Source organism: Cupressus sempervirens, chromosome 9 (assembly GCF_028749045.1).
Source record: "Cupressus sempervirens isolate cs-2001-9-10 chromosome 9, ASM2874904v1, whole genome shotgun sequence".
Classification (NCBI taxonomy): domain Eukaryota; kingdom Viridiplantae; phylum Streptophyta; class Pinopsida; order Cupressales; family Cupressaceae; genus Cupressus; species Cupressus sempervirens.
In genome coordinates, this window is record NC_143126.1 from 498,223,938 (window position 1) to 498,239,209 (window position 15,272).

General features: G+C 35.7%; 1 protein-coding gene across 1 annotated transcript in view; it reads right to left on the reverse strand.

The window, feature by feature from the left end:
- Window positions 1-750: 750 nt before the first annotated feature.
- LOC149539508 (uncharacterized) overlaps window positions 751-15,272 on the reverse strand; it is a 31,792-nt gene continuing 17,270 nt past the window's right edge. The window contains exons 3-6 of the mRNA XM_089800738.1: window positions 3,607-3,698; window positions 3,098-3,356; window positions 2,617-2,763; window positions 751-1,166 (exon numbers count right to left, since the gene is read on the reverse strand). Of these exons, the coding sequence (XP_089656864.1) occupies window positions 1,056-1,166; window positions 2,617-2,763; window positions 3,098-3,356; window positions 3,607-3,698 (609 nt within the window). The 3' untranslated portion in view covers window positions 751-1,055. The remainder of the gene's footprint in view (window positions 1,167-2,616; window positions 2,764-3,097; window positions 3,357-3,606; window positions 3,699-15,272) is intronic.

Consider the following 15,272-nt stretch of genomic DNA (forward strand, 5'->3'; position numbering starts at 1 on the left):
TATATTGATTTTGATGACGAATAAATAGATGCATAATAAGGAACCTGTAGAGTTTCCCACTTAAAAAAGACACAATATGATAATCTATCTACAAGTTTCTATTGAAGAAACAAGGACTCTTTTCTTTGAGAAGAATGCCATAATTTTAATATTTCACCTGACTAGGAGAGAATTTGTCAACAAGCTAGAACTTAATATTTCACCGACTATGAGAGAAATAGTAAACTGCCAAACACAGTCAACCACAGATTCCAAAAGGGATATTGATGAGCTTAAATGACCTCATTATACGATCAAACATAGTAGGTACACGTAGAACAAATATTAAAGGGTGAACCAAGAAAAATCAACTGTGACTCATAGAAAAGAAAAAGTCTCATAAAGACATCCAAAACGGGTATGGAGACACTCTTTCAAGTCAGGATACATTAGTAATCAATAGGAGTAGGACTATATTACATACATGATGTTTCCATTGCATGTGGGTAACCTGTCCTTGTCCTTATATTGAATTTCGGGGACTATGGTATGTAGCTAACAAGCATAAGAATGCATTAAAGAAAGCAACCAAAAATTATGTGTGATGATCATTCAAACATGTGAGGAATTTCGGAGACTATGGTATGTAGCTAACAAGCATAAGAATGCATTAAAGAAACCAAACCAAAAATTAGATGTGATGATCATTCAAACATGTAAGGAATTTCAGGGACTGTGGTATGTAGCTAACAAGCATAAGAACACATCAAAGAAAGAAAACCAAAAATTAAGTGTGATGATCATTCAAACATGTGAGAACAGTGCAAATTTGCACTGAACATTGGCAACAACCTCAAATAGGCCACCCATTCAAACATGTAAGTTTAAAAGAACACTTATTTCAAGCTACCATCTTCTGTACCTACTATAAACTCAACATGACGTGCTATAAAAGTTTCCAGCATAATGCCTTAGAGAAACTGAACTGTTATCTTCCTCTACAATTCCAGGAAAGTTTATTTCTCCTATACCAATGACTTTCTCTGCCTCACTTATCTCTTTAGTAATCTAAAATTTTAAATCTTTGACCGGACTACTTTGTCATCACCCAATGAACTGTCTCCAACGGAGATCATCACCTTACCCAAAGCTTTTCTTTGGAAAACTGCAGCAAATGCAAGGTTTGCCTGCCATTTACACAAAACACGAATTCTTCATCAAAAAGCTTACTGGGAAAAATCACTAACTAAGACCATTCTAAATGTACCTGAACAAATAAGTTCTATAAAACTACAATTTAGACAGATATCATTGCAATACCATTAATTTGACTTATCCATTTTATTTGAAAATTTCTTTATTTCTATTAATTAATAATTCAAGGACCATCTATCTTTTGAGTTTTAAGTTAATTTTTTTTATATATTCTGTTAGAATTTAAAAAACAGCAATTCAAGAAATAAAGTGAGATAAAATAGACGATAATTGAAAAGGATATCACTTGAGCATCAACCCAAAACTATGCAGTTGAATTGCATTTAAAGCTTAGTCAAATATGATAGAACTTGTTGCAGGCTATAGCTCCTTTCATGTTCCCGTTACTATTTTAACAACTGAAAAAATGAAGTGGATTGGCAATCTTCAAACCTGTGGGCAGATTGATCACTAAGGCATTGGCCGATTGGGGAGACCTCATTAGAATCTCAAAAACTGTGAGAGTAGAAAATGTAGCTAAAAAATCCCCTTTCACATGTAAGGTAAGGGAAGGATTCCAAACACCATCCACATCTTGAATTCTAATAGTCTGGGATAAAATATAACTCCTCTACCCCTTCTACTGTCCGAATTACAGGACAATTATTAAGAGTTGAATCATATACAATCGGACATTTATGATACCAATACAAACAACATAACAAAAGTATTTATAGGAATGTAGCTAATTGTTTGGAAAGGAGGTTTTTCTTTATAGCAAAAAAAAAAAAAAAACCACTGTCTTGATCAGAAATTGCAAAGGTAAGGGCTTCAATTCTCAATTGAGAAAGGTATGAAATTTATTCCTATCTATTTCGACTATGTAAAAATTGCATGAAAGAATCGTCTATGAAACTGTAAGAATATAACTTAAAATTTTGCTCGGCAATCAGGTTAATGTCAAGTGACAGGCAGTATGTGCTGAGTGGAGCTAGCTTGGCATGTTAAGGAGCTGATTAGAGCTAGCTTGGCAGCAGTGGATGCCGAACTCGGTGATAATGGGACCCAAGTGAACACTATCACCAAAGGAAAGGTGGAGCCCAGCAATGATACCCAGGCAATACTATGACCGAGTGAACTAGAGTCCCATTATTGCTGGCATTCACTGCTGCCAAGCTAGCTCCACTCAACTCCTTAACGTGTTGAGTTCACTCTGCACCTACTGCCTGTCACTCAGCATTAACCGTGTTGCAGAGAAAAATTTTAAGTTATATTTTCATAGACACGAGGAGATACTTTAAAAGAATTTGATTAGCAGTGAGAAATTTCCAGAGGACAATAAGGCTAACCTTCCTAAGGAGATTTTTGTACTTACAAATATATATGTTTATTGATATTCAAAGAGAGAAAGTTTATATTAAAGGCATAAAGTTGGTTCAATACCTCTGACAGCCTATATGTATTGGACACATTTATGCGTATTAATCCCTTTGCTAGCCATGTGAGCAACTCTTGCATAGAATTTGTATATACTTCCAGTTGATGATAATTTTCATAGGTTCCCCCGGTAAGCCCATGCACTGTCCAGTTCTGAAACAGGATTAAAAATCAGCGTGTCATCCTCAAAATCTCAAGCAATAGCAATGCCTGATATAAATATAATTATTTACTTGGATATATTCAAATGATCTTACATATAGAAATGCAAGAAATACTGGAAATTTTATTGATATCGTGATAACATACATCAACAATAAATGAATCTAATATATGAGAAATCAATTGAAAGGAATGTATTGGTTCAGTATAGAAATAATAAAAACTGGACTGGAATGAAAACAATGCATCTATTCTGAACAAGCATTCAAATATATTGTACAGTACATACTTGAAATTCTGCAAAAGAAAGGGATGTCAGTTCTACCTTTACAAGGGCAATGTTTGCAGGAATAACAGGAATTTCTCCACTTGCAAATCCTATGATCAAAATCTTGGCACCAAAACTCAAAAGCTTCGAGCTGTCTTTGAAAAGGTTACCTCCAACAGGATCATAGAGAACATCAACTCCCTTAAGATTTCTTGAATTGAGGAACTCCCGTACATTGGGAATTATACTACCAATGGTAGAGTCAACCACATGGTCAGCGCCTAATGACTTGAGAAGATGTTCCTTTTCAGGTCCTCTGCATTTTGTACAATGAAAAACTGATCATTACATAACTCATACACTTTCCAATGGCTTATTTCTTTGCAAATGGTTTATCAGGTGTTGCAATCTTTATTTCCTTAATGACCCTTCAAACAAAGAAACTTTCAGAATAAAAGCCTACAATGCCCTATCTGATTAAGGGAGACCAAATTTACAGAACAGAAAATAGCACACACAATGCAAAGATACAGAGTTGTGTCATGGATAATAGATCAACAACTTACCTCGCAACAGCAATTACAACTGCCCCACAAACCTTTCCAATCTGAACAGCTGACAATCCAACTCCACCTGCTGCTCCAAGGACAAGCAGAACCTAAATATCTACAACAGTTAGTAGTACTTCTACTGTCATATGACATAAAGATAAATTGGAAAGAGACACAAATTCACCAAATACAATTGATTATGCTTATATTTTCACATGAGAGTGAGTAGAATCAGCCTTGGTAGAGCTGTTTGTGGCATATTACCATATCCAAAATATTCAGTAGGTACTAGGTTCCAAGGGGAAACTTCGCTACAGTTTAGCATTTTGAGCGAAGTTTGTTAAGATGAAGGAAAATATTTAATGATGTATTTGATTATACATCAAAGAATGACTGAGATAGCTTCAGTACACATTACATTTCAGAGTTTGATTAAACTGACCTAAAATACTCCAGTTGACTTCTGTTGCTGAATATAAAGTGAATCATAAAAATGGACAGAACGGGCCTCTTTACAGCCAACTTACTAGAAACAACCATAGTTTGCAGTATACCAGAGATTGGAATAATCAGAGCTTGTAGCATCTTTATCAAGACTTGCATACTAGTACACAATAATCAGAGATTGGCACCAACATCATAATAGAGATCAGAGTTCTTAGAGATTGGCATTAACATCATATCCGGAGATCAGAGTTCACGGCGTACAAATCAGAGATTGAACATTCAAATTCGTGACATTACCACAACAGATCACTTATACATAGGCCATGACATTCACAGCAATTTCACAGCGACATGCTGATGCATGTTTTGTGACACTTGCCAACACAATAAAATTCCAAGTATTATATCCTCTTGAAAATGGAAACTTCCAATGCTAAACAATATGACAATGTGTGATCAAATAAGGCAACCCCAAGGTTTATACTTCGAACTAGTGACTTTTTGATCTGATTAGAATCTAGGACAATTAGGAATGCTTAATATAATTTAGTAAGTTAATCCAAAGCATTAATTAGCAAATTAACATAATTAGAATGCTTAAATGAACAAAGCATGATAAGGTAATGATCTGAAAGAAATAGAATAAAGAGGTAGAAGACAAAACACAATTGATAACGGAGTTTGTCTGTGGGTCGAACTACGTCTCTGGGTCCTACTCCAAAATCAATTACAAGTGTTTACAAGATTTTCCCTTCAAGCACAATGGCAAGATTATTCTCCAACGTGAAGGAATAATCAACAAGCCTTGAAGTTTATAATCTCTTTCTCATCACCTAGATAAATTTCCAAAGCCTACTACCTCCTATTATACATGAAATTAGCCATAATTAGGTTTTAACAATTAAAACCAATTAATCCCCCTTTTCCCATGGTGATAATATTTTGATAGTTTATGGTTTCGGATTCACTCCATTATTGGAGATTGGTTTTAAAAATAATCCTTATTTACATAAGGTTGGTGGGTGAGGCACTATTCAAATATAACTAATCTCGACTATTGCCTTGAAATTGTCACTGGTGCAATGGTTGGCTTTAATTTTAGGAGATGGTCTATTAGGAGTTCAACTCCCACTGACCTCCATTTTCTCTTGGCGGTTTGTTTGTTAAATATAAATGGATTTCCCTACTTTAATTAGTAAAGCCACTTGTGTGGTGTAGCGGTTAAGGAGGAAGGTTAAAATATGGAAGTTGAGAGTTTGAATCTCTTCAAAACAATTTTGCCACCCGATTCCCAATGTGACACATCACCATTCTGACTATAATGATGACATCCACCCAATTCCCAATGTGACACGTCACCATGCTGCCTGTAATGGTGATGTCATTAGAATCCATATTTTTATCTAAACTTCAAACTGGCATAACTTCCACATCTAGTGTTCGTTTTTGATGAAATGAATGTTAATGGAAAGCTCTCAACGAGTTCTTCAATTTGAAATCCATTCTTGAACACTTTTGAGACAATTAATTTTTCACCTTTTTACGGTCTCTATTGTTGGTTTCACCAAACTTTGATTGGCCATAACTTTGGCATCCAAACTCCAATTTTTCCTATACAATTTGCATTGGAATCAGAATTGCAAACACTTCGTAATGATGTTGATTCTTGGAGCATTGGGCACATTTCAATTTTAATTGATTTTTATCCCCCATATCACTTTTTGTGTTGGATATAACTTAGTGAATTGATGTGAAATTATTGTTAATACAGAAAGATACTTACATAATTGTTCCTGGATTTATCAACTCTTTTCCCCTTAACTTGAACTCAGCAGATTAAGAATTCAAATAGAAGGCAAAAAGGAATAAGAGTTTGGAGGATCTAGACTACTACTAACACCTAGGGACAAGATAAAAATGGATAATGTTTGGATGCTAGAATTCCTTAACTAGCTTTGCTTCACCACTAGGAAACAACTACCTAAAACTTGGTGCAATATTTAAAGGTAGCAAAGGATTTTCATATCATAAATGTTCATACCAATACCCAATAGTAGCACAATCCAAATTATCATCCACAATTGAACTAGTGCTTAAGTGGGTTTAGATAACCATGCACTGCAATCTGCAATCAACAAAGTACAAATGGTGTGAACCAAGGAATTCATCACATACTACCACACTTCTCCATTAAACTCAATAACTTTAAATGAACTTCAAGAAGTAGAAAGCATGCAAAATATTGAAACAATGCACAAAAAAGGGCCATATCTTCAACAAAAATTGTATATCAATTTCAACATAATCTTGGCAACAATATTTAATCTCCTCTTATTGCTACTTTAACATCTATTCTTCTATGAATTTACAAATGAGAAGGTCAAGCCTTTAGTAGACCTCTCTATTACAAACAAAAGGCCCAAATTGATTCTAAATCAACGGTTGAGATAATTCCATGCAAACCCTAGTTGGGGTAGTTATAATTATCACCTAGAAACATTTAATGTCCTCCAACAAGGAGACTACAAATATTTTAGTACATATCCTTTTAGGGATGAACCAATGAGAAAATTGATTGAAGTATTTCATTAAATGCCTTCAACATGTCCACTTGTGAATGAGTATGGTTTGATGAACTTGGACTTGTCTATTTGGAACCCTTTGCCTAGTTGAAGATGAGTGGGAACCACCTCAACATTCATATCTTGTATTGCAAAGAAGAGATCTCTTAACACTCAAAATTATCTTTCTTAGATTAACTCTTTTGAAACTTATCTTCTCATGATTGATTGTGATGGCTCATATTTCCAAATTGCTTCAACTTCACCAGTGTTCTTCATCCTTAGGAGTTCTTTGTCATCATTGAATTTTTTCCTCTTGGATGTCTTGAATTTGTAGTACTTGTGTCCTTTGTATTCTATCCTCACTACTTGGGATTCCTTGTCATCTTCATCTTCATGGCAATCTTCTACACCTTCAACTTGAACCTCCTTAGCTTTCATCTTCTTTAATGGCTTGGACATCATCAACCTTATGTTGATATTGGGTTTCCTTCATGTTGCGCATGGATTTCCAAAGATCCTTATAGCATTCTATTCAAATTAAATCTTGTCTTTCCTCAAACTTGCTTAAATTTCTTTTAAGTTGCCTTGTTGAATGACTAAGTGTTCCTTTTTCCCTCGAACTAGTCCTGTTCAATGACTAATTCAACAAAAGAGGGAATTACAATCCATCACTCCAGAGACCTCCTCCATTTTCCTTGCATCAATCCTAAAAAGAGTAGGAAACATTTTGAAACAACTTTACAAATACGAATTGAAATGCAAGCCTTAAATGTATTCAATTTGCATTTAGACTTGCCTCCTTTCCCACGAGTGGGTTTTGCATGTTTAGGTGGAAATAGACAAGGCTTAGATCGAAAATCCTAATTCTAGGTAGAAATGCAAATGCTCAGTAAGCGCATTTGAGAGTTTTAGCTGGAATTTGAAAGGGACGTGAGCATACTTTCATCTTTTAGGTGGAAATGACAATATAAGGTGGGTGCAAATATGAAGTTTAGGTGGAAATTACTCCTTGGTAGAATTTCTAATGTCAGTTGGAGACAAAATCTTTCTAGGGCAAGATGATGGATGGGCAGATTCATGTTGATTGGTATAAGGTGGTGGATGATGTCATCTACTACAATGATAGGATTTTCTTGGTTCCAAAAACAAAGTTAAAGGAGAAGATCCTAAGGGAGGTCCATGCGTCACCACTAGCAGACCACCTGAATATGTCAAGACATATAGGCACACACATGAAATGTTTTCATGCGAGTGCCTCATGGATGACATGTTACAATTTGTCAAAGAGTGTGTCACACGCCAATAGTACAAGTCTGAGCATACCTTTCTAGCAAGGTTACTTCATCCTTTACCCATTCCAAATCAAAAATAGGAAAGGATTTTGATGGATTTCATCATGGGACTTTTGAAGGTGCACAAAAATGATTTCATTTACATGGTGATTGAACGATTGACCAAGTATGCTCGCTTTTTTTTCCCAAGCCTACAAAGTTTTGAGTAGTTCAAGTTGAAGAGTTTCTCTTTTAGGAGAGTTTTTGATTGCATGGGCTTTCTGAGAGACATAGTAAACGATCAAGATAGCATGTTCTTTAAAGCTTTCTGAATAGATCTTTTTATATTGGAAAGCATCAAGCTAACTCCAAGTACTAGTTAGCACCCCAAATAGATGGACTAATTGAGATTGTGAACAAGTGTGTGAAGAGCTCCTTGAGGAACTGCATGGCAGTGCAACAAAAGACATAAGATCCATTGGCCACATCTTGAAGAGAACTACTACAACACTACCTACCACATGTTGATTGGGATATCCCCCTTCAATGCACTCTACGGATATGAGGCTACTTCATTTGTAGATCTAACATTAGGAGATAGTGGAATGCTTAAGGCTAAGGCTTGACTGCAAGGAGTCTAGGTACCCTTCAATTCTTGAAGTATAATATTGTTGGTGAGCAGATTGTCCTTTCAACTAATTTACCAAGTTTCCTCTATGCCCAAAATTATGAAAGTACAAAAATGCTCACAACAGTTGAGAAAGTCTCATGTTATTTAACTCTCTCTAAATTTCTAAAGGTACAACTCCCTTATTAGATCTGCAATGAATTTAAGATTATCTTTACACTTTTACCTGAAAGTGCATAAGGATCTCTCAACTACTCTTAGGCAGTGAGGTGAATATCAATACAACTTTCTCAAAGAAACATACATTCGAATTTACTCATACATAAAAATTACTTCAAAGAATGAATTATACCACAAACTGACATAAATCATTCAAACATTAGGACTGAAATAAACTTACAAAATGAACAACAATCAAGATCTCGAATCATCAAATCAACATTCACAAAGTAACAATGATTGAACACTCTGAACACCACATTCCAAAGTAGAATCCGAGGCGATTTATATATGTAAATTAAACCTTCCCGTGCACACAGTCATTTGAAAGCCAAAAATCCATATATTATCCTTGATCACTACTTAAATTTATCTACTTTAACAAAGTTTTCCTACTATCTATCTTCTAGCTATCTATTGCTAAAATTAAACCAGTTCAATGCCCCAACATTTATAGTTTTTCCAAATCCAAAAGGCCTCCATCAAAACCCAGCCATTTCGGATGATACAAGAAACAGTTACAAAATGAGAAAATAGTTATTTTTTTTAAAAAAGCGCCAAAAAGTAACTAAAGCAATGGTTCAGTTCAGGCATCTTCGCTGGTTTTCTCCTCCTCACCGACGGTCTGACATACCAGCTTCCAGCTTTGGAACATGTTCATAAACTCTTGCATCGCTTGGGAGTGAGGATTCTTTAGGCTCAGCAACTAGGCCCTACATGCATCTTTCTTCCACCTGTATTCCTTTACTTTTAAACTCTGACGTGACATCAAGTTCTTATTGAGACGCAACATTGATTCAATACTTGCCAATGCAGTGAAGTTGTCGGTACTTGGTGATTCATTATCCCTGATTTGTTCCATGGCTTCATTGAAGCTCTTGATTAGCATCTCAATGTCCATGTTCCCTTCATCAAATAGCAAGATCCCTGTGGGGTTCATAATCTTCATATCCTTCAAGAGCTCCTCGTGCATCTCTGTAATCTTGCTTTCAATACCTTGCACCTCCTTGATTGTTTCCTTGTAGACTATTTATTTCTAGCCCATATTGTTTTTCAGAAGGAACAACATACAAGGATCTCTTATTTTTCATTGGATTCTTGTTTAATAACTTGAGGACATTAAATCGTTCAACTTCCATTACTTGAAAAATGATCGCTTGGCATTGACCTAATTCTATTTCCCAAACTGGAATCAAGGTCTGAATTTCTCCCAACAATGTCTCCCTCAACGTAAACACTAGTAAATTCAGAGATGAACTTATTACCTTCCTTTATTATGATGTCTACCCAGCTCTTCACGTCATCGGCTAACAGCTTTCCTCTCTGCATTTGCTTCATCAATTGTTGACTTCCTGTCGAATTGGGATCAAATGGCTATGGAACCTGAACAATTGGTAAAGCTCCAAGGTTCATTAAGGAATCAATGTATGTAGCCATTGTCGTTACCATGCCTTTTAATTTCTTCTTCTCTTTACTATCCTTTTCAAATTGAGTAAGGATATGGTCAGCAAAGAATTTAAAGAAATGGTTGCCGGTGCTTCTATTAATAGTTCCCAGTTCCATCGAGGTAACTCTAAACCCTTCATCATCAATATCCCTGGACTCCTTTTGCTTGTAAGTAGCTATTTCGACAGTGATTTTTCCTATTACCGGTTCCTTAGTGAGGTGGGCATCTATTTTCAGCTTCTTTGCCTTCGAACCTCTAGCTACATATTTAGTGACGATGTCTTTCACTGGTGTAGATACCAGTTGCAGATTTCTTTTCTTGCTGATTGTGTTAGTTAGCCAAGAAGGAATAACAGGGTTCACAGACATCACTTGGGCATCTCTGGTAGGAGTTAGCAATCTAGGTTGTTCTACCTTGGGAACTTCAATGAATTGAACATTACCATCTGCATTGTCAGAGAAATTGAGGCCATCACCCAAATCTTGCCCCTAAGTAGACATTCTCTCTTTCTAGACTTTATGCTGCTTCAGGGCTTCAAACTTGGATTGAGACCTTGTTCTTGGAGTCGTAGTTTGCAAGTGAGGAGATGACTACTTTTGTTTTTCTTGAACCAATGTACTACCTGCAATAGGAGAAATTGGGATGTCAGATGGAAGTGATTCAGGGAAAGAAATCACCTCTATAGAAGGTTCATTGATATTTTTGTGTTCTTTCTCTGTAACCAATCATCTGTGAAAGTCGGTATGAACCTAGCCCTTAGATTAATATCATCCTCTTCGTCCTTACTCTAGTCAACTGCTAGGGACTTTAGTTCACTAGATTCCTCCCAACCAGGTTCAACTATTTCTGAGCCATCATCAACTACTCCCTTTGTTCTGAACTTCAACTTGAAGGAGTCGATTTGTTGCAAGGTTAGTCTTGAATGATCCTTCCTCATAACTTCTCCTTCATCCTTGCAATCCTGCCAAAGGTCTTCCAACCATGGAGTGGCTGATGGATTAACTTCAAGGCCAAGGATTTGGACTGCATACCCTTTATTGTCAAAGTTCCTCCTGCTATGGTAGAAGTCAAGGTTGAACCCAAGTAAATTACTTCCAATGATGGAAGCGCTATCCATGTTATTACAAACCAATGAGCCCAACTTAATAGGGAAGGTTGTTTCCCAATCTTCTTGCGGTAGATTATCTTTTATAATAGAGAAGAGTTGTCTGCATAGTTCAGCCAAAACAAAACAATCTAAGGCATACCGAGGCAACTTCTTAGGTTCATCGTCAAACCCGCCAATTCTCAAATACATGAACCTAGGGAACTGTATAAAGTAACTCCCATATTGCTGAATTAATCTTTGAGCTTCAGGGGATAGTCTAGGCATGGGCACTTCCTTCAGAGACATATATACCATTTCCATAAGCAAGTCATGAACCTTCCTAAAATCTTCCAAGACCCTATCTTTCTGTAGCAGGGGGCAATACTGAAAAATTGTCATTTCTGCACTCCATACTCCATGGGGAAGAGGGGTAAGATCACAGGTACATGCAATACAGTAAGTTAAATAGGAAGCCATATAAAAATCCTCTCGAAATTCTTTAGCACGTCTAAGTTGAGACCTCATTGAACTGGCAATAATCTCTGCCCAATCCATCCATTGTTCACCCTTCAAAATGATTTCTACATACCTATACATCCATTCTTCAAAAGGAAGTACATCAGTTGAACCTTTTACCCTATGCAATAACACCACTAGATCATGAATATGGGGCTTTAGGTGATCTTTAGTGATGACCTTGGGTAGCCTGGAACCTTCACCGTACATGGTCTCGGTCCATTTCCTAGCCATGGTATTGCGAAATTGATTTGGGGTTTCTTGGTATTCGATCTGAGCTTGAACAGGGGAGAATGCAGCAAAGGTATTCTCTGGTAAATGCAATACAGAGGCAATAGTGTCTCTTGAGATTGTGAGTATCACATTGCAATTTTTACTTATAATACTCTTTCTTTTAACATCATAGTGATCAATACAGATTTGTAGGAGTTCAGGACTCACAAAAGCTGAGGGGAAAGCGACAACCTCAACCAACCCACTAGTTAAGACCTCCATACATCCATTCACTTCATTAGCATATTCAAGAAAATTTTCCTGTAAATTCTCCAATTTCATCCCTCGCAAATTCGTATCACAGATGATTGGTTTTCTACATTCTAGGCTTGAGACATTATCGAAGAAATGCAATACTGACCTCATTCTCAACCAAACAACAAGGCTTCGAATAGATAAAGCTTGGAAAATATGTAGATTTGCAAAACAAAACAAGGATTGTTAAGTTCTCACCTATATTCCATTGAGAAATCAACAATTTTCTCTATCTCCCTTAATAGCTCCTCCACACTTTCAATTCTTTGCATGATAATTAAAAAGAAAACTGAACGAGTTTTTCTTAAAAGAAAGTGTTTACGTGCAGAAGTACAGGATGATTATTAGGCATTTATGACACATCACCTCTTGTTAACCTTCACACGTTCGAAAGCCTTGTTGCATGAATTTCTATTTAATGATTTCTTTTCCGGATGTATTGATAATGATTAACTTAATGCGACATCCAATCACTTTTCTAGCTGAAGATTTCCCACTTTCTCAATAATGATGACTTCCTTCCTTGGAAATAGAAATGTCCTTTTTATCATTATCCTCTGACAAGATCATTAATTGTCTCACCGGATGACGACACGCCGTTCAGGATTTGAAATGGCCAAACACCTTCGTCGTTGAACAACTTTGAACTACTTCGAAGTGGTTCAGAAGAAAGCTCCATTAGGTTGATGTACATCTCCTGCCAATAAGATCGTTAGTATAAAACCTTTGGTTGAATTGCCTTAAACTACTTTGAACTGAGGTTCGAAGTGGTTCAAAGTGGTTCAAGGGAAGGGACCGTGACCGTGGGCACTAGCTACTTCAACCATTCACTTCGGGAGATGGTGAATACATGGGCAACAAGTAAAGGACTTTAATAACTGAATGGGAAAACATTTGAAGGAAAAACCTTTGGAAAACGGCAACTCTATATGCAACTAACAAATATGCAAAAATATCAGAATCAATAGAAGATGTATGCAAACCAGCATTGGGTTTAGCATAGTTTGAATCAAGAGATATGGTCTATCATACTTTGAGCAAAGAGATTTGGTATGTCTTTGATTGCAACCCTATAGCCAGTCTTCTTTGAAGAGGAGTGGAGCAAAGAAGTTTAAGTCTCGCTTCTATGGACCCTATAGGATGATTTGAGAGATTGAAGCAGTGTATGAATTGGAGCTTCTAAATGATGAAAGGATACACAAAGGATTTCATGTCTCTTGCATAAAGAAGGTTCTTGGACAATGAGTTATAGTTTCAAAGGAGCTTTTGCCACTTGATGATGAGTACAAGATTCACCAAATTTCATCCAAGGAGTTTGAATTTCAACAAATTTTAACCCTTTCTGAATTTCATCCAAATTCTATGATATTTAATATAATATTATTATTTATAATAATATTATTTTATTTTGATATAATATTGAATTATTTAGTATAATTATTTAGCAATGCCAAACTATTTTGACAATTTTGTGGATATATTATAATTACTTATATTTGTAAATAGCTAAATTTATATAAGTACAATTTAATGTCTATTTTTTTCTGAATTTTTACCCTCGTCAAGTTTCATCCGAATTTTATGATCTACAAACTCGAATTCGAATTCGAACCTTGTGACTTAGCTTGTGTGTAACCTAAATCTAGTATGGTTACATATAAACATCAGCACATCTGATCATAAGACATTCACACCTCAAGCACACAAATACTTGATTTCCAAACATACTGGCATCTCTATATCAGTCATAGCAATATCATTACTTTCTGATTCCCAACACGGATAATTGTTAGAAGGCCAAGGTGCAAGGTCATTTGATCCATACATGAATTGTAATTTGCAATTGCAATTGTTGGAATATAATTGAGATCTTTGTTTTGCTGGTCCATTATTGTACACTGGTTCATTTTGTTTCTGTATATGTGGTTGGGATATTTTACTAAGGTGTTCTGATATAGTGGTGATTAGTTCCAAATGTTCATGACCAACCAAAGGATTAAAAGTTGGCATCAAATTGATTGGATCAGACAGGTGTATGCTGAGGATGAGGAGATCCAATTCATGACCAACCATCATGTCACAAGGCATATTTAGAACATTTTCAAAATTGGAGCCACTTAAGATAAGTTAAATAATAAATATGTTTCAATTTAGTAAACTTTTTAATTTTAGTTTTTGTAAATTTAATAATTTATTTCGATTTTCAAACAAGTTTTTACTACCCTTTTGGACTCAAACACAATTGTGATTAGACAACTTGTGAAAATTTGTGATGCACTTTCTAATATGGTAATCAACCTAAATTGGACAATATAAAGGAAATCTAGCAGTACAAAGCAGAAAAAGGTTTAAGCAAATGCTTGTACACGACATTTAGTGGGATTGTATTGCCTATCTCCCCAATTTCACTACATCCTTGGTGAGCATGATTTGTTTACCAACATAGATAGGCCTTGTTTGGGTGAGGTATATGGTGGCATCGACTATATCTCACAATATATCATATATATTACTTGTGAGAATTTGAAGCATCACATTATGGGGAAATAATTTCTCCTATCTATCCAACCATTTCATGAGTAGGCCAGATAACCAATGAAGTGGCCACATGGACATCCTTCATGTTTGTGTTTAATAACCCCCAATACCTTGTGGACGATGTCATTCATCCAATGCTATCACTGACATAAGATCTATGTTTAATCATAATGAATGTAATAAAAAATGCTTTGAGCTCAATTGCTTCATATGTCATCGAACACTTGGCTATTATTCCCAATGGGATCATATATATTTGATAGTAATTTTCTTCATTTGCAACTTTGTTTGAAAGATCCTTAACCTCTCTGTTGGCCTCCCTCTATATGTATTTTATAGTTGTCTCTTGAAAATGGTTCAAGGGTTCTTTTCCTACTATTAACATTGCTTATAACTGCTAACAATATTATCGGTCTAAATAAAGACTTGATAACAA